The 27071-nt window shown below is 37.7% G+C and overlaps 1 protein-coding gene across 7 annotated transcripts in view; it reads right to left on the reverse strand.

The window, feature by feature from the left end:
- Positions 1-6227: 6227 nt before the first annotated feature.
- Positions 6228-27071, reverse strand: part of fam13b (family with sequence similarity 13 member B) — a 59865-nt gene continuing 39021 nt past the window's right edge. For 2 of the 7 annotated variants that reach the window (XM_067517617.1, XM_067517616.1), the window contains exons 8-24: positions 24626-24670; positions 21994-22089; positions 21523-21670; positions 19287-19384; positions 18487-18538; positions 18233-18362; positions 17321-17392; positions 16494-16767; positions 16223-16364; positions 15643-15724; positions 14811-14996; positions 13606-13820; positions 12625-12708; positions 12438-12548; positions 11783-12159; positions 11257-11358; positions 6228-10739 (exon numbers count right to left, since the gene is read on the reverse strand). In XM_067517617.1, the coding sequence (XP_067373718.1) occupies positions 10616-10739; positions 11257-11358; positions 11783-12159; positions 12438-12548; positions 12625-12708; positions 13606-13820; positions 14811-14996; positions 15643-15724; positions 16223-16364; positions 16494-16767; positions 17321-17392; positions 18233-18362; positions 18487-18538; positions 19287-19384; positions 21523-21670; positions 21994-22089; positions 24626-24670 (2338 nt within the window). In that variant the 3' untranslated portion in view covers positions 6228-10615. The remainder of the gene's footprint in view (positions 10740-11256; positions 11359-11782; positions 12160-12437; positions 12549-12624; positions 12709-13605; positions 13821-14810; positions 14997-15642; positions 15725-16222; positions 16365-16493; positions 16768-17320; positions 17393-18232; positions 18363-18486; positions 18539-19286; positions 19385-21522; positions 21671-21993; positions 22090-24625; positions 24671-27071) is intronic. The other 5 variants (XM_067517618.1, XM_067517619.1, XM_067517623.1 and 2 more) reach the window with 5 other exon arrangements.

Raw genomic sequence — 27071 nt, forward strand, 5'->3', positions numbered from 1 at the left:
GTTGATGTGATTCAATGTGGTAGGACTTGATCCCGTTTTCAACACACTACTGATCAGTCCCTTCAGGTTTTGGCTGATATTCATTGATTGTTGGTGCCTAAAACACCACAGCTTTCTTAAAAAAAAGAAAAAGAAAAAAGTGATCATTGTTGCAATGTTTTTATAATGCTTTAAATTGCATGGTTGCACAGAATTCACGGGATTATTTGATTATTTGTGGAATTATCACAACAGTGTGAATTCCTGGAGGGACTGACTGATGCACTCATTACTTGCACTGACTGATACAAGGCGGAAGGCGGGTTGTGTACTCGCTGATCTGCCCGTCTTTTTTACTGACCAACTGGATCACTGACCTGCTGTTTCTGTTACTGATTGTACTCGTGGGAGCATTTACACGAAACACCTGAAGGCCAATAATTTCATCAGAAATTGTAAAAACGTAAAAAGTGCCAGTTATGATGTTCAGAATCAGAAAAATGCTGGTTTTAATGCTTAGCAACAAACAAAAGTGATGATTTGCTTTTATTGATGGGCGTCAAAATGCACTGTAGAAATTTAGCTGTAAGTATGATGTAAAAATATGCAAGTTTTATTTATTGTTTTGGGACAAATGATCACAGCATTTATTCATATCCAAGTGAGTTTCTTTTATTTTCTCATAATGTTACACTTGAGCTGTTCTCACATCCATTCACATGATGTTGGGTATATTTTAGACATGGATATTTAGATAACTGAATGGTGCCACAGCAAAGAAACAAGATTTTACTCTCTGCAATTCTACAAAACCATAAAGAAACACAATCATTAATTCCAAAGCCCGTTGACAAAGAAATATAAGGAATACTTAAAAGTTGGTGTTTTTAGTTTAATTTAAAAGTTCTAGGAGCTGTATTGGTCTCACGCTTGTTCCAGAAAGCTGTTTTTTTTTTTTTTCCTTTTCTTTTCTTTTTTTTTTTTTTTAAACTGGTTTTGTAGTGCTTCATCTCTCACTTTTTGGAGGAAATCTTCATGCATGGACCTTAGCACATTATTTGCTGCATGTTGCTGTACAAGTTGACAGAGGACCATTCCAGTTTTTGAGAGTTGTGTAGTCGAGATCAACGGCTTTCGCCACAGCAGAGCATATTCTGCACGTTGAGTTGGCGTTTTTTTATGCTAGATGCCCTTTATGCCACAACCCTCCCATTGTTTAAATATTTTTTTCAATTTTAATCCGGGCTCGAGACCGACACCAAGGTGGCCTTTGGTGGCTGGGCGGGGCCACACCGGATGGGCTGGGATTTGAATCTGCGGCCTTCTGCATCCTAACCAAATGATGTAGTTTGTTTTATGTAGTAATGCGGGCAAATAATGGAGCTTAAATAATTTCTGAATTAATCAGCAGAAAAGTAACTAATACCCATTGGTCAGACACATTTAAAGATTTCACACATGACATTTGGGCCAGATTTTACATGAACCTGCTTGCAAACAAAGAGAGTGGACTATAGTTTATTTGGTAGAAGATGGACTTTAAAAGACTAACATGTTAGGGTCAGGCAATAAATGTCCCATGGTAGACAATGCTTAGGGAAAGCCATTTAGTCCAGACAGCAAGTCCCAGAAAAGTCATAAAGCCTTTCTGGAAATCATTCTGTGATCTTTGTCTGCAGACAGGTCCCTTTTTATAGTTTTGAGTGTTTTCATAAATTAAAGTATTAATTAATTATCAGGCTGCTTTGGCAGCCTCATTACCAAGTGTTTGTTTGCTGCTTTAGAAACCAATATGGCGTTCTTTTTTTCACTGTGTTGTGTTTAATTGGGGAAAATGGTCTGGATAACAAGATTTTTGACACTTATAAAACCTCATAATTTGGCCATTACTTCTAGGTGTTGGGTTTAATTTTCAAGTATGTAAAAAATGAAAAGGGATTATTATTCAAAAGTACTTTTTTGTTCCTCTGTGGATATTTAAGGGCACATAAAGTATTCACTTCTAAGGTGGAAAAAATACATCAAAACAAAACTTGGTAGTAAAACTGTAGTAAATCTACAGATTTCTGCTACTGAATACTTCATTACTGAATACTTATTTATTATTAATTATTTTTTAGCTTGTGGCCTTTGGTCCTAAAACCTCAATAGATTCCTTTAACTATCACACACAGATAATCTTTACCTCTGGGTATGTTTGGCTTTTTGGCTTAAAAAAATACTCAATTGATTTTTGTAATAGTTGCAGATTATTTTTCTGTTGATTAATATAAATTTCTAATCAAGCTATTCTTTCTCCCATACGTTACTACTTAATAATTATGTACAAACTGTCTGTTCATCAGCATAAGTCACTCATTCAAAAAAAATGTTGATCATATTGTTGTGACCAAAATGGAAAGCAGTGTCAACCTTGAGTGAAGAAAAAATGCCTTTTTCATACTAAACGCTCAGTTTGCCAATAAGTTACAACTTTATGCAATTTGATGTAAATTTCCACACTAACATTTTTTTTTTTTTTAAAGTGGACAGCAACTAAATGGACTTTGAGGTGAGGTTTTACGTGGTATATTGCTTTTAATTTTTTAAATGAATAATGTTCTTACCAAGTGCAGATGTTCTATTTTTAATATAAACAGTGGATGTTGTAAAACTAAACGGATGATATTGTGAGTTCATGAATCATGTGACATCATGTGGTTTTGCAGGTTCAGTTGGTGTAAAATCATAACTGGTGCTGCATTTACAAATGATTTGTGAACCTTGAGAGTTAATTTAACAACATTAAATTATTAGAATTAACAAACGTGCAACAGACTCATGTTGCAAAAATGCTCCAAAATGACTTGTGCTTCTTTGTCTAAAATTGTAACTGTATGCATAGTGCTTTTAGTTTATTTTATTTTTTTAAATTTTAATGAAATTAACTTTCATTTACTTTCACATAAGCCTTTTTTGTGATAAATGGACTGAATATTAGGCGTTTTCTTCAACAGCACAGTGGCACTGCACATCCATTGACCTTTACTCCTCCATTGCATTGTCACCTTTTGCTTCTCTGTTCAGTTTTATATCACTCCAGTTTATGACAAACAACGTAGTAAAGCCTCTGCAGACTAAGGCGCTTTGATTGAAAATGTTAAGAAAAAGATATTCCCTAAATACTTTCAAGACAATTGTTATTTCAAGCCATATATTTGAAAAAAAAGTTATGTTTTAATAATACTATAAGTATTACTTTCAGGTGAAGGTCAGTACTTGGTAAGTCCAGATATCAAACATCTGGAGATTTGTTTTGCAAATAATGTGATGTCTGAATGAATTTCCCTGGTTTGTAAAAGCATTGTCCCACCAGCTGTGGCGACTCTTCATCTTAGATTCTAGCAGTGTCTGTGGTTTTAATATTTATTTCTGCTATTTTCTCCATAACACTTGTATGACAGCTTGATTCTGCAGTTACTTTGATTCAAATCATGATTTTAAAAATGATTAAATAAAAAGAAAAAAACACTTTTATTGTGGGCAGGGTCAAGTCCACCATCAGTAAGTAAAACGTACATTTGCTGCATTTTTACCAGCTGCATATTTAAAGTGATGGAGATGACAATAGTAGAAACAAATTATTTTCCAAGACTTCAGAGATTAGCCTGAAGTAACAACCGGGAGTATTTGTTTCCTCCAGGCTGTAATACGCCGCTCCCTGTGTGGGCGGGCTGTAGACTGTGATTGACAGATGTAATTATTGTAATTAGCTACTCGCCGGTGTCTCCGCAGGGCGGAGCGGGAACATCGTGCATTTACCTTCATTTCTCAGCATTAAAATGAAACACACCCAGATTAGAAGTGACGGAGAGGAGGTTGGTTTTAATAAGTACAAAGTAAAACATGCGGGAGCTGAGCGACAACAGGTCAGTTTGTTTTTGTTTTTATTTATTATTTGTTTTGTGAATTTCGACCGGTTTGTAACGTGAAGCAGCTTTTTGGCCTCAGTAACTTCAGTTGTCTTTGTCTTTGACGAAGGTGCAGAGGAAAAGTGAGTAACTTCTTAGTTAAACCCTACAGGCTGTTTAAATACTTTTTTTCTTTTTTTTTGTTACATCATAAAAGCAACCAAACAAAAGACTTCACGGCCGCAATTGTGAATTTCACAGCGGGGATCAATTAAGTTATACATGATTATTCGGTTTCTGTAATATGTCAAACACTAAGTCCGAGTATTACGTAGTACAAAATATTCGGAATACTTTCACCGCTGGTTGCCACAATGCAAGCTGTCGGTTCAGCGTTACGCTGGCTGAGGTCTCGCGAGACTTTGCCAATGTCTAATGACATAGATTCCATCTGTCGACTATCTGATGCAGCCGCACGTTATTACAGTGCCACAGGAAACTACAATAAGGATAGAATAGCCATTTTTTTCCGTTTTTAAAAATATAAAGGAATGTGTTGTCCACTATAGAGCACCAATTACACATGTCGGTAAAATCTTTAATAGATCCAGTGTTTCCCCCAAACTCTGTTTTCAAAATAGTCACAGATTTGGAGGTGTTGGGGGTAAAAAACTTTGAAAATGTGATTCTTCAAAAAAAATCATGTCAAATACTGTGAGGGCAAGAGTAAAACTAAGTAGCAGCAATAAAACGAATTAATGTATTTAAAGTATGAAGAGTGATCCCGATCTATCTAATTGGATTATTTTTGTATTATTATATGTGGCTAAGCCCCTTTATTTAAAAGTACTAAAATTCGGTATTTGAAATATTAATTTTAAAAAATTAATTAGAGTGCAGTATAAAAAAAATTAAAAGTTCTGCATAGTTTAAAAATTGTCGTTTGTTTCAGTTCTACTAGTTCTGTTACACTTTATTCTTAGGAATTTATCATATTTTATGTTTTGCAAAAATGATTAAAATGTATAATAGCTTTTAACTGAAACTAGTCCTATGTATAGAGTCACTTAAAAATAAATTGACTCAAATATAGTACAAAGTACAAACCCAATTTTAAAACAAAACATTGGGGCAATGTGTGAAACACATTTGAAACACAACATATCAGATTTTGAAACTGAGACATTGTACCAATACATATTTAAAAAAATATTAGCTCATTTTGAATTTGATGGCTATTTTATGATTCACCAAATTTTTGATCCATTTGACCACAGAACAATTTTCCATTTTGCCTCAGATCATTTTAAATGAGCTTTGGCCCAGAGAACACTAAAGCGTTTCTGGTATGTGTTCACATATGGCTTCTTCTCTGCATGATATAGCTTTAACTTACATTTGTGAATTGCATAGTGAACTGTGTTCACATACAGTGATTTCTGGAAGTGTTCCTGAGTCCATGTCTGTTTTTAATGCAGTGCTGCCTGAGGGCCCAAAGATCACATGCATTCAGTTTTGTGCTTGGGCTTTGTGCCTTGCGCAGATTCCTCCTGATTCTCTGAATCTTTTGACAGTATTCTGTGTTGTAGATGGTGGGATGTTCAAAGTCTTCACAATTTTATGTTGTTTCTTGTTCTACAAGAAAAAAATTGTTCCACAATTTTCTGGTGCAGTGTGTCACAGATACTTGAACTTCTCCCCAACTTTACATTTGAGAGGCTCTGCCTCTCGGAAACATCCTTTTATACCCAGTCATGTTACTGACCTGCTGCCAGTTAACCAAATTTATTGTCAAATACTCAATTTGTTTTGGATTTGCAGCAAACACTTTTCCAGCCTTTTGTTGCCATTCTTCCACCTTTTTGCAGATATATTGATGCTATCAAGTTCAAAATGAGTCAAAATAATATTTTCCATGAAATTGTAAAATCTAATTTCTTCTTTATGTTCTATTGTAAATTAAATATGGATTGATGAGATTTGGAAATCATTGCATTCTGTTATTTTGAATTGGGGTTATACTTAAAATACTTGTGAAATTAGTTACTTGAGTAAATGTATTTACATTCAACCACTGTTTGGTCAATTCAGAACTTCATGTAGTGAAGTGTTTACAGTGAAAATCAAAGTACCTCAAATGGCATTTGAGTAAATATGACTTGCCAGCATATTGTAACAAAATATGCAAGTGTTTGTTGTGTTGGTGTTCACGAGGGTAAATACTAGTATTCACTAAATTTCTTTGCTGCCCTATATTTGATGTAAAGTAGGTTTAAGAATAAAAAAATACTTAACTGCGGATGCAAATGAGGGAAAAACACCTTCTGATCAGGTTATTTTCTTGAAAAACACAGGTGGCAAGCTTGCAATGTTTATTTTCACGTGTAAATTTGTCTTAATGATTTTTTTTTTTCTTTGTTAATGATGAAACAGGAGGAAAAACATTTACAAAGTCAGAAAACAGTTACAGGTGCATATGTAACGTACAACATATTGATGTAATCATTTAGTTAACCTGGAAGAAGAAAGTGGGAACAGTTTTGTGACTTGTTGCTTGAAAAATGCTCTGAATTAATCACAGAACCCACTATCAAAGATGTGAAGCTTGTGAATTAAAACGCTGCAAAAGCTGTTTTCTTTAATTTTCCACCTTTTTGTCCAAAAAGACTAAAGAAGGAGGACGATCTTTCCTTTAGATATAAATGTAATTTTTGTCTCCAACACTTGCAGGAGCAGTGACCCACTGGACATCTTTGACTGACTTCTGCTACAAATCCCAGGTGTGGGACACCATGTATATTTCATGGGTAAGTGTGAGATGAAACATACTTTTCAGTAACAGACAGGACACATTTACAGTTTACATGTGATTTGTAGATTTTACAACTCTGTTGCAGGCACAGTGTAACACAAAAAGATAATTTTTTTTAAAACTGAAGGTCCAAATGGGTTCATCTTTTTATGCTCAGAAGTGTGAGATGGACCATAAATTGTTTCCACGTTTTAAAGTAATGATTAAAACTTGGATGTCTTCAGTTGAAACACATCCATTATTGGCTTTAATCTCTGTTAACCATCTTATCAAATAAATGTAATCAGATTTTGGTTTTTCAGCAGAGCCAACATGAACATTATGCTGACAACAGGGCGTGTGAGTAAAACAGACGCATGTACCTCAAATGTTCTCAAACAGTTGATTCAACCCATTGTGGCCTGAATTTGTAAAATCTCTACACAAACTTAGATTATTGCTGCTCCTTCATGGCACAAATGACAAAAACAATACATCTTTTTTTTCTTCATACCATGTTCTCGTTTGCCATGCAAGCTCACTACAGTACTGCTTCTAGTTTAGCTTATATTACACACAGTGACAAAATAAATCAAAAACACAGAGCAGGATTGATTAGCCACACACAGTGCCAGAATAACATTTTTACAATTAGAGAGCAGATACAAAATGGTTATTGTCAACATCTCACCAAATAATGGTTATAGTAGCAGTATTTATAGCAATATTTATAATATAAAAACACATCGTCAGGGCATCACAATATACTTAGCAAAAAACAGGGCCAAAAGTAATGTTTGAAATAATTTAAACTTTTTTTAAAAATTCATTCCTTTGGGTGTTTTTATATACAGTATATTTATATTTGTATAGAAGTAGTGCTTCATTTTAAAAAAACCAAATGCAAAAAACACAAAAGGGCTGCATTCTGTGAATGCTGTGCAAATAACATGTTTTTACATCTGACACCCTCCTTTACCCTCCCAAAACACATTCTGTCCCTTTCAGACCATCCACATACAAAGTTCAACTTTTATTCTAATTCTTTGATTTTAAACCAACTATTGCGTCGTCCACACATACAAGAGACTGCAGTCAGGTAATAATCATTAATGCAGGAACAAAAGTACATATTTAGTTTTACTGACCTTCAGTGGCTCCAACTACTGAGGTGTATCTCATCATAAACAGCCAGTTCACAAAACTCAAAGCTAAAGCCACAGATGCTAAGAGAAACTGGATGCAGACAGAGATGGCAGACTGCCAGAGGTAGGTGATGTTAGCCATCATTTTCAGAAGAAGATGGCTGTTTTGTCTATAGGGTCGAGTTCTTGCAGAAACTTTGTCATCTAGCAATTACCCCAGAATCTAGTGTTTTTAGATTCTGGGGTAATGGCTACTTCCAGCAGTCTGTGGTCTTTGTCTGTGGGCAGGCCCCTCTCAAGAGTACAGTGACTGCTCGCAATCCCCCATTTGAAAACACAGTGACATTGGCATTAATCAAACCTCACACTGGACTTTTTTCTCATCGCCAGCTCTCATTTTACCTGCCGTCAGAACCTGTAGCTTGAACTACACAGTGAAAAACAGCAGATGTTCTTTTCACTGCAAATCCCCCTCCCTCAGCACTGTGGACATCATGCTAACACACTGATCGCACCTTCAGTGCCGACTCTTAACAAGCAACATGTTATCTTTTGGAGGAAAACGTCAGTCAAACAAAGATGGTTTTACAACCAGCAGTGGCAGAGTTGGATTAATCAGTTTTGGAATTATTTTTCACCATCAAATCCACTGCACACTGCTCCCCTCTGTTCAGAAATTTGAAAGTTAGACTGAGAACAACCACCTGAAACCAACATGCTCTTGGCTTTAGAGGGTAGTATCAATGTGGGATGATCAAGGCTCCTCACCCCAGTGTTTACAACTCTTAATCCCTTTGAATCTGCAACATCTCCATGCAGCAAACTAAACAAGAAAAATGTCATCACAACTAATGCAGAATCTTTCAGATGATTTCTGCAATAACCAACTACAATTTGAAATCTTAGAACAGTTTTCTCTGAGACTTTCTGTCTTGTGCTGCATTAAGTTCTGTTTATCACTAGCACAAGATTTCAAACCTTAGACAGCTGAACTTTTGAGAACTTAAAAGCACATACTCATGTGGAAGCTGAGTTCAGTAACCAAAGAAGTTCAGAAACCAAGTAGATAGAAAATAAAAATTAGTCTTTACAACAGCTCCAAGGTCACACTAAGTAAATACCACTATTAGTTTTACATTTTCTGTTGAAATACAACAAATAATCCTTTACATTAAAAGTGAACATAGTTGTTTTAAAACAGCAACACGTGCACAATTTTCTTTTTTTTTTTAATTGATCCTAAAATCAGTCCGAGGGTGAAGCACCCAGGATGTGAAGATGTGAAATGAATAAAAAAAAAAAAGAAACAGAATAAAATAATCACATCGCTGCAGTGAGGCAGCTTAGGAAATTGTGACACCCTGTAGCAAGGCGAAGAGGGACTCATGCTTAATGGCGTCCCAAACATAGTGTCTTGAGTGAAGAGTGTCTAAAATGCCAGTCCTTGAGCTGTCCCATAGATGCCCCCAGTATGGAGGGGAAAAACATGAAGAACAAAGAAGCTACAGAAAAGTTCTTTTTAAATTAAAGAAGTCTGAACTTTTTTTCCCCTCAATTCTTCCACAGACACGAGTCAAGTTGGTGGGAAAATGCTGATGACAGACACAGTGGTGATTCGTCTTTCTCTGCATTTTTAACCTACAGGTAAGTTTAGTTTTTCAATCAGGCAGCAGAGCTCTGTTGTAGATGGTAGGAGAGCTTTTTATTCTAAAGGGCAACTTCACTAACTTGTTTTCTATGGCTTTAGTTTAGAGTGTACATGTACATTGACACCTTTAAACTTCATTATATGAAAATATGTCTCTGCTTCTAGTTTTTCACATTAGGAGTTCATATAATGTCATCTGAAGCAGCTCTGGAAAAGTGGGTTTTCCATGATTACAAACTCCATAACATGAGCAACAAGATGACATCATCTGAACTGAAGGTATTTTTCTACTAGAAGAACAGAGATTTTCATAAGGGGACGTCAGACTTCTGTACATCTACTGCCCAAACTGGAACCAAGTTAGAGATCAGTGAAGGAGTCCTTTTAAGGGCTGGTGTGGCTGCATTCATTTCACTGGGAAAGACCTTATGTCAGTGATCTGTAGTTGTATACAGACAATAATAGATTATTTCAACTATTAACTTTGTGATCACAGTTCTTAAAAGTTTTTTCAGTGCTCGATTTGTTGAAAAATATTAAACGAAACACATTGTTCACTTTTACTGTGTTTTAGTCAAGGAGCACCACAAACTACAGCTTGAAGTTGTTCTAGACAAGTTCTCTTTTCTGCCACAAAGTTGACATTGATGTTTTTTAATAATCACTACATGCTACTTTTCATTGAATAGTCAGGGAGAAATTCCCACTCAATACTGATACTACCAACAACTACTGTTTAGTTGCAGTGTGAATGAACATGGTACATTACTTCAGTGTCTTGAGACCTACACTGGACCAGTCACAGACAGCTGAATGGTTTCTATGCTACCAGAATGTTCAGGGGCTTTCTGTGGGCAAAACCTATAATCAATACAGGTTAACTTTAGAAGTCCCTCAAAGGCTTCCTGGGAGGGTTTCTGGGTTTGGAAATGGCCTGTAACTACAATGTTTACTTAAAAACAAAGCCCAACTTTAAAGTTCAGTTTCCTCACTCTGATTTAGCTTCTCCCTGACATGACTGCAGCATGCTAAGTGGGGATCCTGAAGACTGGCTAAGAGTTGACTTTTCAGGAAGTTGAGATGTAGTTAGTGTTGTTAAACCCTCCCCAGGTGTGAGGACTGATGATATGTGCACTGATAGCAGGTTTCTGATGAGGAGTGTCTAGATGGATTTGGAGGAATCCTGTTTACTGATGAGGACCTCCAGGAGTCGGAGTTTGGCCTTGATCCTCTTGTACTCCCTGTACTCCTCGAGCCTCGGCACTCTGTCCTCCTTCTGAACATTTCTACAGCAGAGAAGAGAGAATTCACTTTTTCTTTTAATGTCCTGCTGAAGCTGGTCACTGTAGGTTGACTCTCCACCTCAGAACATATGTTTCATCCTTCTAATGAGCCAAACCACCAGACACGAGGGTTTGTATCTCTTTGTATTTGTATCTTGCTAATTTAATTAACCATTTGAGACAGATTTTTTAAAACAATTTACATGTCTGATGGCTCTGATATTGACAATGACACCACCAGATAACTTGCTGTATCTAAAAATATATTTTATGAAATATTACACCCCCCCCCCCCCCCCCCCCCCCCCTTCACATCCACTCTATTAGTTCCTGACTCGTGAGTATTAGACTGACAGATTGGGTGTTTCTGTCTTTCTGCTTTTCTAAAGTTTTAATATCTGCCTGGATAGACGAGCCACATCTCATCAATATTGTGGTTACTTGACGTTTATTACAATGGTGACGCTGTTGACTATGGATATTTAAATAGACTTGAGACTTTGTCTCTTTCCCCACCTACCTTCCATTACGCTGGTAGAAATCCTCCTCAAACTCTCTGATGACCTTTCTCAGTTTCTTCTTCTCTGCTCTGGCTTTCCACAGCTGTTCCAGCAGCTCTGGCCTGGAGAATGATTGGATAAATGAGGACACAGTTATACACACTGTATATAATGACAAAGTAAGAATTTATTGTGTGTGATATCTTATTGTCACAGGCCCGAGGTGCATTTAAACTACTAACATTTGCTCTTTAAAAGCTTTACACCCACAGGAATTGTCTATTCACAGGTAGACAAAACAGTATCATTTTCAAAGATTATTCCACCATTTTGCAACCTGGGCCTTATTCCCACAAACACTGGCCACTGTGACTAATACCCCAAGATTTAAGAAACAGGCTCAGCACCAAATGCTTATATTGAAAGTTGCCCTTTGGATCAGCCAGTTGTGACGGTTATTCTGCATACGTCTGTTTGTTAATGTGTATGAGGCTCTATGTGTATGAGGCTCTAAGTTACTGTCTGAAAGCGTGGTTTTGTTCTCACATGGACGAGGCGTTGGAGCTGGACAGTCTCAGGTCCAGTGCCAGCCTCCCCGACCCCTCCTCCAGCTTGGCTGTCATTGAACAATTGCTCTGACTCTCGGGTTGGTTCTGGCTCCTCACTGGTTCGTCACTTGGGGTCATAAGGTTGATAGCCAAGATGACCTCTGAGCTCTGCATCTCCCCACCGCTGCTCTCTCCCTCCTCTTCCTCTTCTTCCTCCTCGTCCCTCTCCTCCTCCTTGTCATCTTCTTCTCCTCTTCCTTCCTTGCCCTCCTCCTCCTCTTCTTCCTCTTCTTTGATCTCTTCCCAGAAATGAGCGGTTTCACCCTCAATGATTGGCTGGAGGGTCTGATTCCGCCTTTTGCTGGAAGGGGACACCTGGGAGAGACAGGATTTCATACATTAAATATATACACCAGCTTTGTGTATTGTGCATATACGTCTACAAAATTTACATTGAGCTGAAAGATATTAGGGATTTTATACATCTCATACATTTACTTCACATCAATAAAAGAAGAAAACATAGTGGAGATTATATCTGCCAGTGTAACACATTACAAATTAGCCCCCATATAAAATTTTATATCGCACGTTCTATAAATATTTGTCATATACATACTCTAATAAATATAATGCAGGGTTTATGTACGTACTGCAATAGGTGTGATGCTAACTCTGGTGAGCATCTGTTTGACAAGTCTGTAGCGATCGTAGAGAGGCTTCACCACCAAACGTTCCTCTCTGGTCACCTGACAATCATGGAACTGGTTATAAAAGGTGTGAAATGTCCACTTTGATCAAATTAAGCCTGGTCAGGATTTGAGATATGGTTAAACTCACAGGTCGACCGTGCAGGCCTTCATAGTGCAGCAGGTTTTTCTGTAAAACTGTCTTCTCACAGGACAACTGCTCCTTGGTCATTTTCTAGACAAACAGACAAAACAGTTAACCATTTCAAAGTGAAGAAAACATTGCATCTATAACATCTCACATTATTATAAACAGTAATTTTTCATATAATGTGTACACAGCTTTTATGCCAAAAAATGCCAAAAACATTATGACACAGAATTTTGAATTTGGGTTACAGTAAGAACATTTATGGAGAATGATGCAGAATATGCTTCTGTATTTCTACTGTATTTCATTACACACACACACACACACTTATAAGCCCATTATCTTAAGCAGCAGAAAAAACAGTTTACAAAACATTTTTTCTACTACTTTAAATCAGTCTATGGCCCAAAGTGACAGTTCAGGGTCTACAGACATGTTCCATAGAAAGCCACCAAACTAAAGTATTTCTCCGGGGAAAAAAAATTATACATCACGTGAAACAGTTGTGAAGTAATATGATAATGAATAATACCTGTTCAGTGTGTGGTGTAGGATAGAAGAGCAGAGAAGATTGTTTTTTTTTTGTGTCATAACCTAGCACTAGGTTAATTTGCATATTGTAGCTGTGAGTAGGGATAGGTTTGACAAAAAATGTAGAATTGTATTGTGCAATATGGGTTCATGTAGTTATGCAAGCTACACCAACATATATTGTGCATATAAAGAATTCTCAATATATTCATGAATACATGTTTTGTGTTTTTTATAGTAGGTAGATCATTTTGACTTGGTCATTTTATAAGCAGCTTATAAGTCAAAAAAGTGTGGGCACTCCTGATGTAGATGATAATGACGGTGTGGGTTTGCAACCTCCTAAACTTTTGGTTTTGTTTCATGTGTTAGTTGTGAACAACACAAACACCATGATGGTACTCGACTGACCATCTGGCACATTGTTCTGTTCCGCCCACTATTACTCACTTTGATGTCATCAGGCCAGCAGTCCTCCTGCCTCTTCCCTTTGACCCTGCGCTGGATCAGCTCCAGTGTTTCCTCCCTGGTGGGATGTGGACCCTTGACCTCTACTGCTGTATCGAGAGACACATAATCCAGTGTAGAACCAAAGCTTTTAGGCAAGGTGTTGCTCCGAGGACGAGTCTGAGGGCCGAGCTCTCTCTCTGCACGATGTTTAGCATCTGGGGAAGGAGGGATAGAAGTGAGGGGATTGTGAGGGTACAGAGAGGAATAGTGGTTGAAGAAAGAGAACCGGGAGGAAACCTTTAGACAGCACATAAACATATATATGGCTGGATGATAAGACACGTAGAAGCTGATTGGATAGCTGCCATATTTAAAGTGAAATAATCACAATATAAAGAGCGAGAACATGCTTGAACATCAGACACAACACCACACTTAATAAAACTCCATCCACAGCAAGCAGAAACCATAATCCCACCCCCAAAGCCATATGAGCTATTATGTGTGCTTTGTTTCAATCATCTTTGATTTTTTTCTAAAAATATAAGCACTTTGTGCCAAACTTCATATAAGTCAGTAAATAATGAAACAAGTCCATTTCAACATCAGTCGAGTGCATCCCCTTGTGCTGAAATGACCAAAAGTATTATCATCTGAGAATTTTTTTTCCATAAGTAAAAAAAATGCTCAAGGGGAGTGTAAATATAATAAAAATCATTATGTGTGCTTGACTGACTACAGATATTATTCTCATATCCTCAGTCTTCAAATGATTGAAAATACCTCGAGTATGCTGCAGGTATCAAATTCTATTATATTAGTGAAAACACTGAAAATCTTTTTAAATTATTTAGATACATTTAGATCATAGATTACATTTTAATGCATTGAAATTGTCATCTGTTCTCGAAATGGGGTTTATAGATTTATATGATTGGTCTGTGTAACAAGAGGTTGCTCTTAGCTGGTTTATCTTGTTGAAATCAATAAATCCTCTCAAGAAATTTAATCTAAAACTACTAACTGCTATTCTTTTTCTCAAAACCCACTCTTTTCAAAAATGGCTCTAGATAAATATCCCAGGCCAACATGCTGTCCCAACAAAAAATACACCACAACAAACAAGCAAGTTGCTCTCACAATGCTGCCTCATTGTGACTGTCAGTAGTGTATTATTGTCTACTTACTGAGGGGTTGGTACTTACTGAGGTGAAACAGTCTAGAGCTCAGGCCTGAGTAGGGGTGGAGTGGGGGGGTCAGTATGTGATGGGGAGGTGAACAGATAGAAGAGGAGGAGGCGGAAGGGGAGGAGGGAGCATGGTGGCGTCTTTGTGAATGGAGCAAAGCCTGGTGCCTCAGCGTGCTTCTGGGTAAAAGGTGATGCTGGCGTCCTGGTTTTCCGATCAGTCAGTCAATCAATCAATCAATCAGTCGATGGGCAACAGGAGGAGGAAGGAAAGTGGAGAGCGGATTCTTGCGTTATTTGTTTTTTTTTCCTTCTTTTTTTTTTCTTTTTGAAACAGAGAAATGTACCCGCCCCTGTGTTCTCTAAAAAGGAGAACTATCTCCTCACAGAGAGAAGGACGATTGTTGTGGGGTTTGTTCAGTATAATGAAACGATGCCAAGAACAGATGAGTCAATGTTTAGAAAAGGATTTCTTTACACCAAATTTTTAATCCTGATAGCAAACAATATGAATGTTTTCTTTTTTCCCCCCCAAATGTCATGTTCTTTGCTTGAAGTACAGTTTCACCTTACCGAACTCACCCCACAGGTAATGAATGTGGGTTCACAAGGACGCACCAGCACATCGGAGGGTGGGAGCCATGCACGTGAGAGCCACATCAACCACTGGCATGTGCATGTCTTTTATGTGATTGTTAAACTAGCATATGTGGGATGTTTAAAAAGTCAAAGGTTGAGAGTGAGGAGAGTCAAGCTGTCCAGCATTGGTACAGAATGGCACACAGACACTCTAACCCTGACACACGTGCGCACACACATACACATTTTACAGGAAAGAGAGTGGTAAGTACCTTTAATTTGCCTGCGGATCTTGGTGAGGTCAGTCATCCATTTGAGGACTTTGGGGTTAGCTGCCTTGTCTCCATGAGACGGCTGCAGATAGAACAGAGGGGTGGCATTAAGAAGAGAAATCACAGAGTTAGTACTAAAAAGCTCAGGACAGTACTGGAGGATTTACACATTCAATCTAAATTTGCTTGTTGTAAAGTCTTGCAAAATAATTTTTAAGGATTTTTGAGACACACAAGAATATATGAAACCGACTGTCACAAAATTTGAAAGGTCCAACACAGGTGATGGTAGAAAGCCATTGTTGGTTATTAACATGGTAATTTAGAAAAGTTTGCTCCTAACAGCTATTTTAAAACAAAAATATGCTGTTAACTTCCATGACAACCATTGTTATGGTGTGCAATCTTTTTATTATGAAAGTCACTGATTTTCATTCACCATACGTTTTGAAACGGTACGGTATTTATTGTCGATTTATTTTGCCTCTTGCTTTCTATTTGTCATTGTAAATATATCATATTATTAAACACATATTTTACTGATCGGTGTGGCTGTTAGAGCCACAGTTTTCATTTTTACCTTGTAGTTCCTCTCCTTCTCAAACTGCTCTTCAAACTGTTTAATTTTCTTCTTCAAGTGCTGAAGCTTCTTGGTGAGTTGGTGCGTCACTGAATCTCCTCCTCTCATTGCCTCTTTGGAGCCAAACGACGCTCGCCGTGGTCTGAGAGTGATACAACACAAACCACATATTTATGCTATTGCAACCAAATAAAATTATCCTCAGGTGTGTTTCAAAACCCATAAACAGACAGTAGTAGCAGCACTACTCTATGTCTGTGTATCATTGTACCTCTGGGCTTTGGTTGGTGAGGTGGCGTCTGGGTCCTGCTGGAGAAATCGTTGGGTACTGTGCGCTCCAAAGTCAAGGAAGCGCCGAGCTAGAAGGTGATGGTGAGAACGGGATGAGGATGGGGAGGCATGTTGTTCTCCATCCCCTTCCTCCTCCTCTTCATCCTCCTCCAGGGGCAGTAAGGGAAGAGGAACCATGCGACCAGCCAGAGGGGAAAGTTGTGCCTCTCCACTCTCAGTGTCATCCTGCCAGGACTTGTAAGCAGGGACAGGATCTGTAAATGGTGAGGGGGAGGAAGAAAAAAAAAAAAACAATACAATCAGAGCCATATATGGAACAGTGGAAAAGCATCGGTGGGAGAGAAAAGAATGATCCGTGGGAATAAAGAGTAAGTACTATATCGTACATATCAAAGAGACACACAAATGCCGCCTGGGCATTAAGTTTCTTCTTGGTTAACCTGCTGTCTCACTCCTAGACTGACATCTAGCCTTATGGTAATGAGCTAGGTTAAGAGGAAAGGGGATAAAGAGAGGGTGAAGGTACAGGAGGAAACATCAAGACAGAGCTGAAGCACAGAAAAGCACAGTCAGAGAAAAATGTGTAACAGCACATATGTCCCTGCAGCAGGAGGAAAAATGGTCTGATGGAATAAAGAGCAGTCCATGCAGGCATTTATTTATAATCAGTATCAAACGAAAAGATTTATTGTTTTCTAATCCAGCAAGTAAAAAGAAAAAAACAGAAAAGAAAAAAGGGAGAAAGGGCCGAAGGAAGGATTGGTAGAATGGTGGATGTGTGGGAACATACATTATGAAACTACTTACCTTGGCCTTCTTTTTGAAGATGCATACATGAGAAATCTATGGAAGGGATATGAAGATGGGAGGGGGGTGACACTGTTTGGATGGAAGGAGGAAGAACAAGTGGAAGAGGAGGGAGCAAAGATGGGAAAAGATAGAGAAGAGGAGCAACCTTTACTCAGTGTAGCAAACAAACAACATTGAACATCAAAGTTCCCCCTTAACTGGATTTTCAGCTGAATTATGGAGACATGAAGGATGACAGCTCACAAAGGTGTGTCGAGATAAAGCAGTACTGACATCATGGTTTGATTGAATACTATTTCAATGTTGATTTTTCTACATTGCTAAATACCAAACTTTAGCTGCATAATTTATTGTTCAACGACTTACAAAGATACCGTTTTTTTACTGGAAAAAACTATAACGTGTGTACATCAAGATCGACTTAATCACCAGGAAGGGAGTTCATTTTTTTTAGTGCAAACTAAAAACCAGCAGGGTCTCCAGTTAGGGCCCTTGCAGCACTCCTTGTTCATGGCATTTCTACACTGAGTGTGGCCTGAGAGAAATTAATTTATCCAATTTAACAAAGATGATTTGAAACGTTGATTTGGAATGTGTTTTTATGCTGGATGCCCTTCCTGCCACAACACTCAAATTTTTATCCGGTTGACCCAGTAATTTAGAGACTGGCACCAAAGCTGGGGGGAGTCCACAACCCACAACCTTCTACATACCAACCCCATGTTCTACCACTGATCCACCAGGCCGCCTAATTTATCCAATTTAATGTACTGTTATAAATGATAACTCAACAGCTTCTAAAAAGAATAGTGATTAATTGAATCAAAGGCTTTTCATAATTATATAAAAATGACTACAAAAAAGGAAATATAGAGTCCACTGTACCAGCACACACAAGCAGATTCCTACCTTCCCACTGGTTGTCAAGAAAAAGCTGGAGGTGGGGGTTGTGGCCAGAGCTTGGTTGGTATGGTGACAGGTGGTTCTTGTTGGTCTGGCAGGTGTTGGCGTTCTGATCACAGCGGCATGTATATGAGTCCTGAAGAAGAGAGACGGGGATTAACAGTTTTAAAGTTAGAGGGACAAGCACTATCTATCTATCTATCTATCTATCTATCTATCTATCTATCTATCTATTCACACAAACACGCACGCACACTTACACAGCTCAGGGTTTCATTCCGCTCCATATTGTCACAGGGTTGATTGTCTTGCCTGAAATCAAACATAACAAACACAAAAATATATTTAAAAATGCTGTGATTAAAATAGTGAAAAAAAAAAAAAAAATCAAAAATCAAAAACCAATACATGAAATTTGACCTACGTATTTGTAATTTGTTTAGCTTACAACTTAGTTTGGTACTATTGTAAATAAATGTGGAAAATATGTTTTACAAAACTTCCTCAATTTGCTGTTAAAATGCTACTTTTAAAACCTTTTGTGTTGCAAAATCAAATCCACCTGAACAAACAGTATGTTGCTTTAACTGAATTCAATGCTCTGATGGTTTAATCCTGCTTAGTTTTAGGTGTGAAATCAGCATTTAAACACTGCCTGCCAAATCAACCACAGTACATTTTCCATGTTTGTTTGCCCCATCAGCTAGATGACATATGAGGTGTTAAACTACATACAGCGTGAGTTTTATGTGAGAGAATAAAGAATTGCTGCTTCAGATGCAGTGTGAAAAGTTGCGGCTGAGATAGCGTCACTGACATTATCACCGTCTCTTGTGCAGTGCCACTTTTTAGCCAACATATAGAATTTCAATAACTTTCAATTTAAAAAGAATTGTATAGGTACATTAAATACACGTTCATTTAACTGGTCCAAATTAAATCTAGGACAAATGTTTCTTCATCAGGGGACCTCTTAAGTCTAGTAAAAGTGTGAAATACTAAAAGAAAAAAGCTGAAATGACAAAATGATTGAAGGCAAACAAAAAATCCCTCCACTTACCTGGCTGTGTTGATAATGTTCTCAGCATCACTGACAGCCTCTGCATCCAGGTCCATTCCCAAGCTTTCCTGCAGGGTGACGCCAGAGTCCACTGAATCCTGGATGAGCAACGGAAAAGAATTTAAGGCCAATTTTGCTGTTTTTATGAATACAATTTCGAAATTTAGTGAAAACTATCAAAGTGTAGCAAAAGACATGAATGGGGAAGAATAAAAACTAGCAGGTTCGTCCCTAATCTTAGAATCTTTGAGTACCAAGAAACACAGTTGCTATGACACAGTTATTTAAATGTGACGCCCTACACATTATCACTCAAAAATTACACCTAAATATGAATTACTTAGAAAAATTATGTAATTTCTATATAAGTAGTATGCTACAATGAGCTATTTCAACATTTCCTTTTTATGTTGCAAAATACCCGAAAAAACAAAGCGACAGGGTTTTTTCTTCACTGCTAAAATACCTAAGCACCGATAGATTACACCATAATTGTTATAATACTAGAGCCATACTAACGCTTTATATGTTTTATGTGCTCACGTGAGAATTTGCAGTAAACAAGGATAATCAGAGATATTCAGCTGAAGTGTTAAAGTTGTACAGTTTTACAGCGATGGGAATTAAAGACCTGCAGTACCGCTCCTTCCTACACTGAGGGTGTATCAGTCTGCTGCTGGAGGAGCTGCACACCTCCACCTTTTGCTGCAATCACATCTGCAAGTCCTTTGGGGTATGTCTCTACCAGCTTTACACATGTAGAGACTAAGACTTCTGCCCATTTTTCTTTGCTAAATAGCCCAAGCTCAGTCAGATTAGATGGAGAGCATCTGTGAACAGCAATTTTCAAGTCTTGCCACAGATTCTAAATTGGATTTAGGTCTGGACTGTGACTGGGCCATATTCTAACACATGAATATGCTTTCATCTAAACCATTTCATTGTAGCTTTGGTTGCATGTTTAGTGTCGTCGTCCTGCTGGAAGGTGAACCTCCTCCTCAGTCTTTTACAGACTTCTAAGATTGTCCTGTATGTGGCTCCATCCATCTTCCTATCAACTCTGACCAGCTTCCCTGTCCCTGCTAAGGAAAAGCATCCACACAACATGATGCTGCGACCTCCATGTTTCACGGTGGGGATGTTGTGTTCCGGATGATGTGATGTGCACATAGCGTTTTGCATTAAGGCAAAACAATTACATTTTTCCGCACCTTCTTCCATGTTTGCTGTGTCCAATGGCTCTTCCATAAAGACCACATTTGTGGAGTGCATGACTAATAGTTGTCCTGTTGACAGATTCAACCACCTGAGCTGTGGCTCTCTGCAGCTCCTTCAGAATAACCATTCAGCTTCTCTGAGTTGCCAGGCCTGTCAGTTAGGTGGACGGCCATGTCTTGGTAGGTTTGCAGTTGTGCCAGACTCTTTCCATGTTTGGATGAGAGATTATACAGTGAAACACTGAAAATAACACAAGGAGCTTGCTGTGCCTTGTGTCCCACCATGATCTCCATGACAAAAGAACATATTTACTTACAGTAGTGGTAGTTTGTCATTAAGAATGCTAAGTAAAAGTGCCATTTAACTTTCCTGTGTGTTAACAAGAAAAAGTGGTTTCCTCCCAAATAAGCCAAATTAGGTTTTTCCATACCAAGGTGTTTCTCTCTGAAGGCTTCATTCATTCTATCAATTTTAAATTGTTAAGTATCCAAGTTTTGGGAAATAAGTAACATTTACTTTATTTATTAGGGCAAACAAAATATTTTAATTGTGATTAATCACAGACTGTCTGTATTAAATCGCAAATTAATCACATTTTGTTTTTGTAATTTTGTAATTATAATTTGCTGTAAAGGGACATTGGGACATGATGTTTGTACTATGTGTATTGTTTTCAGTGCAAAAAACAAAAAACAAAACAACTCTACTACTTCCAAAATACCTATGTTGAAAGATGAACAAATGTAGGAGTCACAACTAAGACACATTTCCCATATACTTGTGCTAAATACAAGTGGTACCAATGGGATGCTGGCCCTTGTGACATCTGGTCTGTGCATTGTGACTGTGTGTGTGTGTGTGAAATACTCCGATGTCTGTCTGAATTCACTTTCAGTTTGTGAACGTACATATTTCATGTGTTTGACACGGATGATTATGTGTTGTTTTCTGAGTACACATGTTTAAGCATGTATATATGTGTAGTAACAATTCATGTGCATGTGCGTCACCCACTGACCTGTGTGTCTGTCTGACTTTCTTCTATGTGCTGCTCAGTCTGTGTGAGGGGGATCTCGCCTTCTGTGTCGCAGGGACTGTCCTCAGGGTCTGCTTGTTCTCTCATTTCTCCATGACAACCCTGGTCTGCAGGCTTGATGGGACTCGCCCTGAAAAAAAAAAGAAGTTAAAAAAATTTACTTGGGTAAAGTAAGGAATTAAAATCAAGTTGTGCAATAACAAAGATTGTCAAAGATGTGTAGGAAGATCAGTGTATGTGTACAGTGTAAAAGTGGAATTTATAAAAACAGAAAAATAATAAAAATGTACATTAGTGCAGTGAATTAAGTTTGTATCCCTTTGAAAAATAAATACAAAATTAACTTTAATTTCTGATGATTGTGTATTAAATATTATGTTGATTAAAAAAAAAATCTTAGTTTTTCACTTCTTGTCATTTCAAAAAAGGGTGTGTGTCTGTGTGTGTTCTTACCCCTGGTTGTCATAGTTGCTGAGGTCATGTTTGATGGAGGTTTTCAGTTCAAAGAAGTGCTGCTCCACCGCAGCCCTAATAGTTCGCTGAATTATCCTGGGAAAAACACACATTAAATTGTTTTAAATAGTTTTCCAGCATATCTCTATTTACGCTTTACATTTCATTGCTTTTATTTTATTCTGATGTTTTCAGGTTTTGTGTCTGAGGCTGGTTGAAAATGACACTTTAAAATACACTTATAATTTATTTATTTGACCTTAGTGGACCTTAGAACTTGATTTTACAGCTTTAACTGCGACCTACCAAGAGACTATAAATAAAAAAATACCTTTAAGATATGTCAGACACAGTATATCAAATAGTAGCAGTATGATGGTATGACTTTTGGATGCCTGTGTTCATGACGCTGACTTATTCGTGCCACAGTGGTTTCAGCAGTGAAATTTGCTGCCAGGTTTCATTACTAAAAACTATAACAACAATGATTTCAGGTGAGGTTGACTATTTTCAGCCTATTGGTTATCTGACATTAGGGATACCACTAACTCAGGAAATTCTGTACACTATTACGTTGTACTCAACAGAAATTTAAATGCTGGAAAATATTTTAGTCATTTATGCAGCTAAACAAACTAATAAAAAAAACATACGGCAAGTAACACCCACTTTAATGTGGACGCTGTGAAGTCAGTATTTATTGCAAGTGCTTGGCATTTTTTTAACTATAACCTATACTTGTGACTGTGAAAGCTTTAAAAAGTAAATTAATATAAAGGTAACATTCAATGCATGATGCTCTCCAGTGTGTTCCGTTTTTGACATGAGATTAATTTATGTGCTTTGTTGCACAGTTACACAGGAACCAATACGCTTAATGGACTGAATTCTGGAACCATGTGTAAGCTTGACACATAACCTTAACTGTCAGCAGTTTTTATTAATACATATAAAAGCATCCACTAATTAATTAACAGACAAATGACTGCAGCATTAAATAAAAACTGTCAATAAACAATGTATGTACACTAAAGTGCATTTACTAAAAAGGTTAATATAAAACATTGTGAAAGCCTAATAAGGACAGATTTTTTTTTTTTTCCTGTGCTGGACTTTTTAACAAGTCCTTATTAAGCCATAACTTGGTCCTACTCTTAAAGGGTTATTAATGCTCAAACTACAGTTGAGGAGGAGAGAGGAGGAAACGACATTGGGGTCTATAAAAGGTAAAGCATTCTCACCTCTGTGCCACAGGCTTCACTGAGGTTATTTTAACTTGCCTGACCACATGTGTGCGATCATAATGTATCCCTCCCTAATTTACTCTGGCTTACAGTAGGCTGTGAGCTTTGTCTCTACTCCAACTTAAGGCTGAAATAGGGGCTGAAGACCTACTGGGGAAATACTTCCAGCTCTCTCAAACTCTGCCTTGCCAGAGTTCCTCTCCTAATGGATTGTACAACTATCCATCAAACACAAACACAGTCACTTCCACAATCCAACAATTAGCAGTAAAAGATGATGTGCTTTCAGTCTCTCAGTGAGCATGTGTGTATTTGCTGCTGTTATCACAATCTTATCTAAATCCTTTCCATGCCTCCCATCAGAGGAGAGGTCTTTTAAACAGAGCCTGGTAGCAAGACGAAAGTGTAGACATTAATCACACTAAGAGACACAACCAATATCCCTGGAGCTATCTAATGTACTACTCCTGAATATAGGCAAACAGTTTCTTGTACTGACGCAGCAACTAGATGACAGTCCAACATCTGGTCTGAGGACTTAATCCATAATCCCAATTTACTTTCTTTACAAAGAGCAAAATGCCATGGCAGGCAACTATTCAGAACAATAACTCTTAGTTTACAAAATGACAGTCAAGTGGCATGCTAGGTAGCAGCACACAAGCTATCTGGGTAGTATAACAGTCTCCTAAAAGGTGACAAATGGAAAACTGATGGCGTTAAACTGCACCCGATGAGCTGTGTCTGCAGTTTCTTTTGTTTTAAAAAATCCAAAGCAGATCAAAAGACTGGACTTGTAGCTGCTGGTGCTAAGTCTTGCAAGAAGTGGATTACAGAAAGCAGGATTGATCGCAACTGAAACAGTGAAGCCAGGCATCTCTTCAAACATCAATTGGAGAGACACTTTCATAAAGCACAGTAACAGAGAGGAGAAGTTTTCTAATATAATACTACTACAGTCAGTTGAGAAAGACGGTTTAGAGCAATGACTAAACCTCTTGATAGGAAGTATATCTTAAGAGAAAGAAAACACTTTAGCCAAATGCTTATTAAATTTTGAACATTATATTTGTTAAATGAAGAACCAAGGGAATTGTGACTGATTAATGGCAGTTTAAACTCAAACATAACTTGGCTTGAACGATAAGATTATGCAATACCATTAGGTTGGTTTCTTGTAAATGTTTGAGTACTTCCTTACCTTTATACTTTATGTATTTATGTCACTTTATAAATACAGTAAAACTGTTTAAAAGGTCCCCGCCCCTGCCGTCAGGTAATTTGAATTTGAGACCCCTGCCCTAGATGTTTGTATGTTGCTGCGGCATATTGCCGACGTTTCTTATCATTAGTCGATACATTTACTGGTATGACTGGTGGAGACTTACTCAGCAGAGTCAGCAGGCAGGATGGATATAGGGGATAGTTGGGAACTATAGAGAGACAGAGAGGAAAAAGGACAACAAGGTTAGAAAATAACATACTCCTCAACTCTCTTCCCATACTGAATGAAATGACCTTGGAGAGTGTAGATAACGAACATCAAGAGTCCAAAGAGGGAAGAAAGTACATGAATACAATATACATCAGTGTATATTGTATGTTTAAGAGAGTACAGATCAAGTGCTAAGTGAGTGTTTAGAGCAGCAAAGGTGAAAAAGAATGAAGATGCGTGCAAGTCCTCATGATGCATAAGAAATGCACAACATTTACACACGCGTACACAAATATGCAGCATTTTAGTCAGTGGCGCCACTAAGGGTGGGCAGATTGTTATTTAGGCTACAGAGTTCTGCTGAAGCCAGCTCATCAGATAGAAGGGCGTTTGTCATGTGATATTTGTTCTTTGACGTGCCTACATAATCAGGAAGTTTGTGTGTGTGTGTGAGGGGCAAGAACAAGGGAGGGGTCTGTGATCTTTGCAGAGACATTGAGTACACGCACACCATTTATATAACACGCCTACACACACGTGTGTGTGTTTGTGTGTGTGTTTGTGCGCGTGTGTGTGTCTTTCAGGTACGCAAACTCATCTCATTAGGAAATCAGCAGCATGTGTGGATTCTTTAATGGCACCCACACACATGCTTGTAATGCAGCCAGAAGACCTCAGGTAGATCAATGCATACTGAATTATTAATGGTCAACAGGAAGTGATGATGACCTCCATCTTTATTCTCCAGTTCTTTCCTTGTTTTTTCCAGCTATTCTTACAACCAGCCCTTTTCCTTCATTGTTTATTTTTTCAACTCAATTGCTTTCTACTATTAATCTAGATTTTTCTTTTCATTTACCTACAGTAATTTATTTTCACCCACCTATTTGCCTGTTCTGCCCTCATATTCCAAATATTGCTTTTTTCATTCCACCTAATCACCTTTGATACAAAACTATTATTTCTCTAAGCTTTTCTGTTCTCCTTTCTGTCTTTTACATTTTTTCTCCACCTTCTTCACTTACTACTGACTTTGAATATAAAAACCATCTTGCATTTCCTTTTGGACAACGTAACCTTGATCATGCATGCCATGGAGAGGAATAAAAAGAATGGGAAAGGTAGTAGTGGGAGCATTTTTACAGGCTTACTGAGATCAATCAGTAAGACTTTAAAAATGCTGCCAAACAACGGTGGTTTGAGGGAGAGAAGAGCTGAAAAAACGTTGTAGCAAACAACATTTACTTTTGTTCTCTTGCCCTATCCACCGACTTTAGTAATGTTCTGCTGCCAAAATCTACAGTATTTTGTTTTATCTCTCTGTAACATCAAACATTTTAGAATCTGTGATTATCCAGACTGGGTTTACATGAGATCCTTTATCACCAACTTTCGTCTCTTTTCTCTTCCTCCTGGTCAACATAGAAAACTGCCCTTGAAGCAGGAAGCCCCCGAAAGGCTCCCTACAGCAGGGACAGTCCTTTCAAAGGCACTGATAACATCTGACAGCAGGCTCTTCTGCTGAGCTGTACCCGAACAGACCGCAGTGGGTGGCTGAATCACTAAGAATAGATTCTTGATGGGGCTGTCAAGGACATTACGTAACCTCCATGGGCCCTAAGTAGCAATTATAATATCAAATCTTTTACCATTTTGCCACTGAAGATCTGAACCAAAACCACTGTTTTGGTCTTTGGGGTGTTCTTGTCCTCCCCAATGTCCTTTAGCATTAAAGATAACATTTATATCAGCGTCATGTATGGTCCTTTAGGGGCCCAAATAACACCCCTTGTGGCGGCCTTTAGGGCATTTCTTCCCTGTTGATGACACCATCAAGGACAAATAGAAACAGAGAGTATTCTGCTCTAGCAACCCTGAACTTACAGGATAAGCTGAATGGACAATAGATACATACATACACCCATACATACAATAATAAAAATAAATAAAATAATATAAATATAAATAAATATAATATAAATAAAATAAATTCAGAAAAATTATAATAAAATAAAATTATTATATACTACCAACACTAGTTTTTCTTTTATTATTAAATGCTTTAGGTTACCTTCTTTATGTTTCTGTAGCAAAGGAGTTTTCAACTGATTGAAAGCACAGGGACCACAATTATGACTAAGAAGCAACCTGAAGACCACTGTAGGGTGTGAAGCCACAAGGCATTACATGGAGAAGTGTTTTGAATGATAAAATACAATTATATGACTTGAAAATCTTTATCCATCATTTCTGTCTCTTCCTCTCTTCAATCACTCTCTGGTATATAAAAAATGCATCAGTTTTAAAAATCCAAAAGTGAAATCAAACTGCATTTAAACGTGCAGTGGTCATATAGGTTAGGAGCTGTGGAGCTACTGTGATGCAAAATTAACCTATAT

This window comes from Channa argus, chromosome 10 (genome assembly GCF_033026475.1).
Source record: "Channa argus isolate prfri chromosome 10, Channa argus male v1.0, whole genome shotgun sequence".
Lineage (NCBI taxonomy): Eukaryota > Metazoa > Chordata > Actinopteri > Anabantiformes > Channidae > Channa > Channa argus.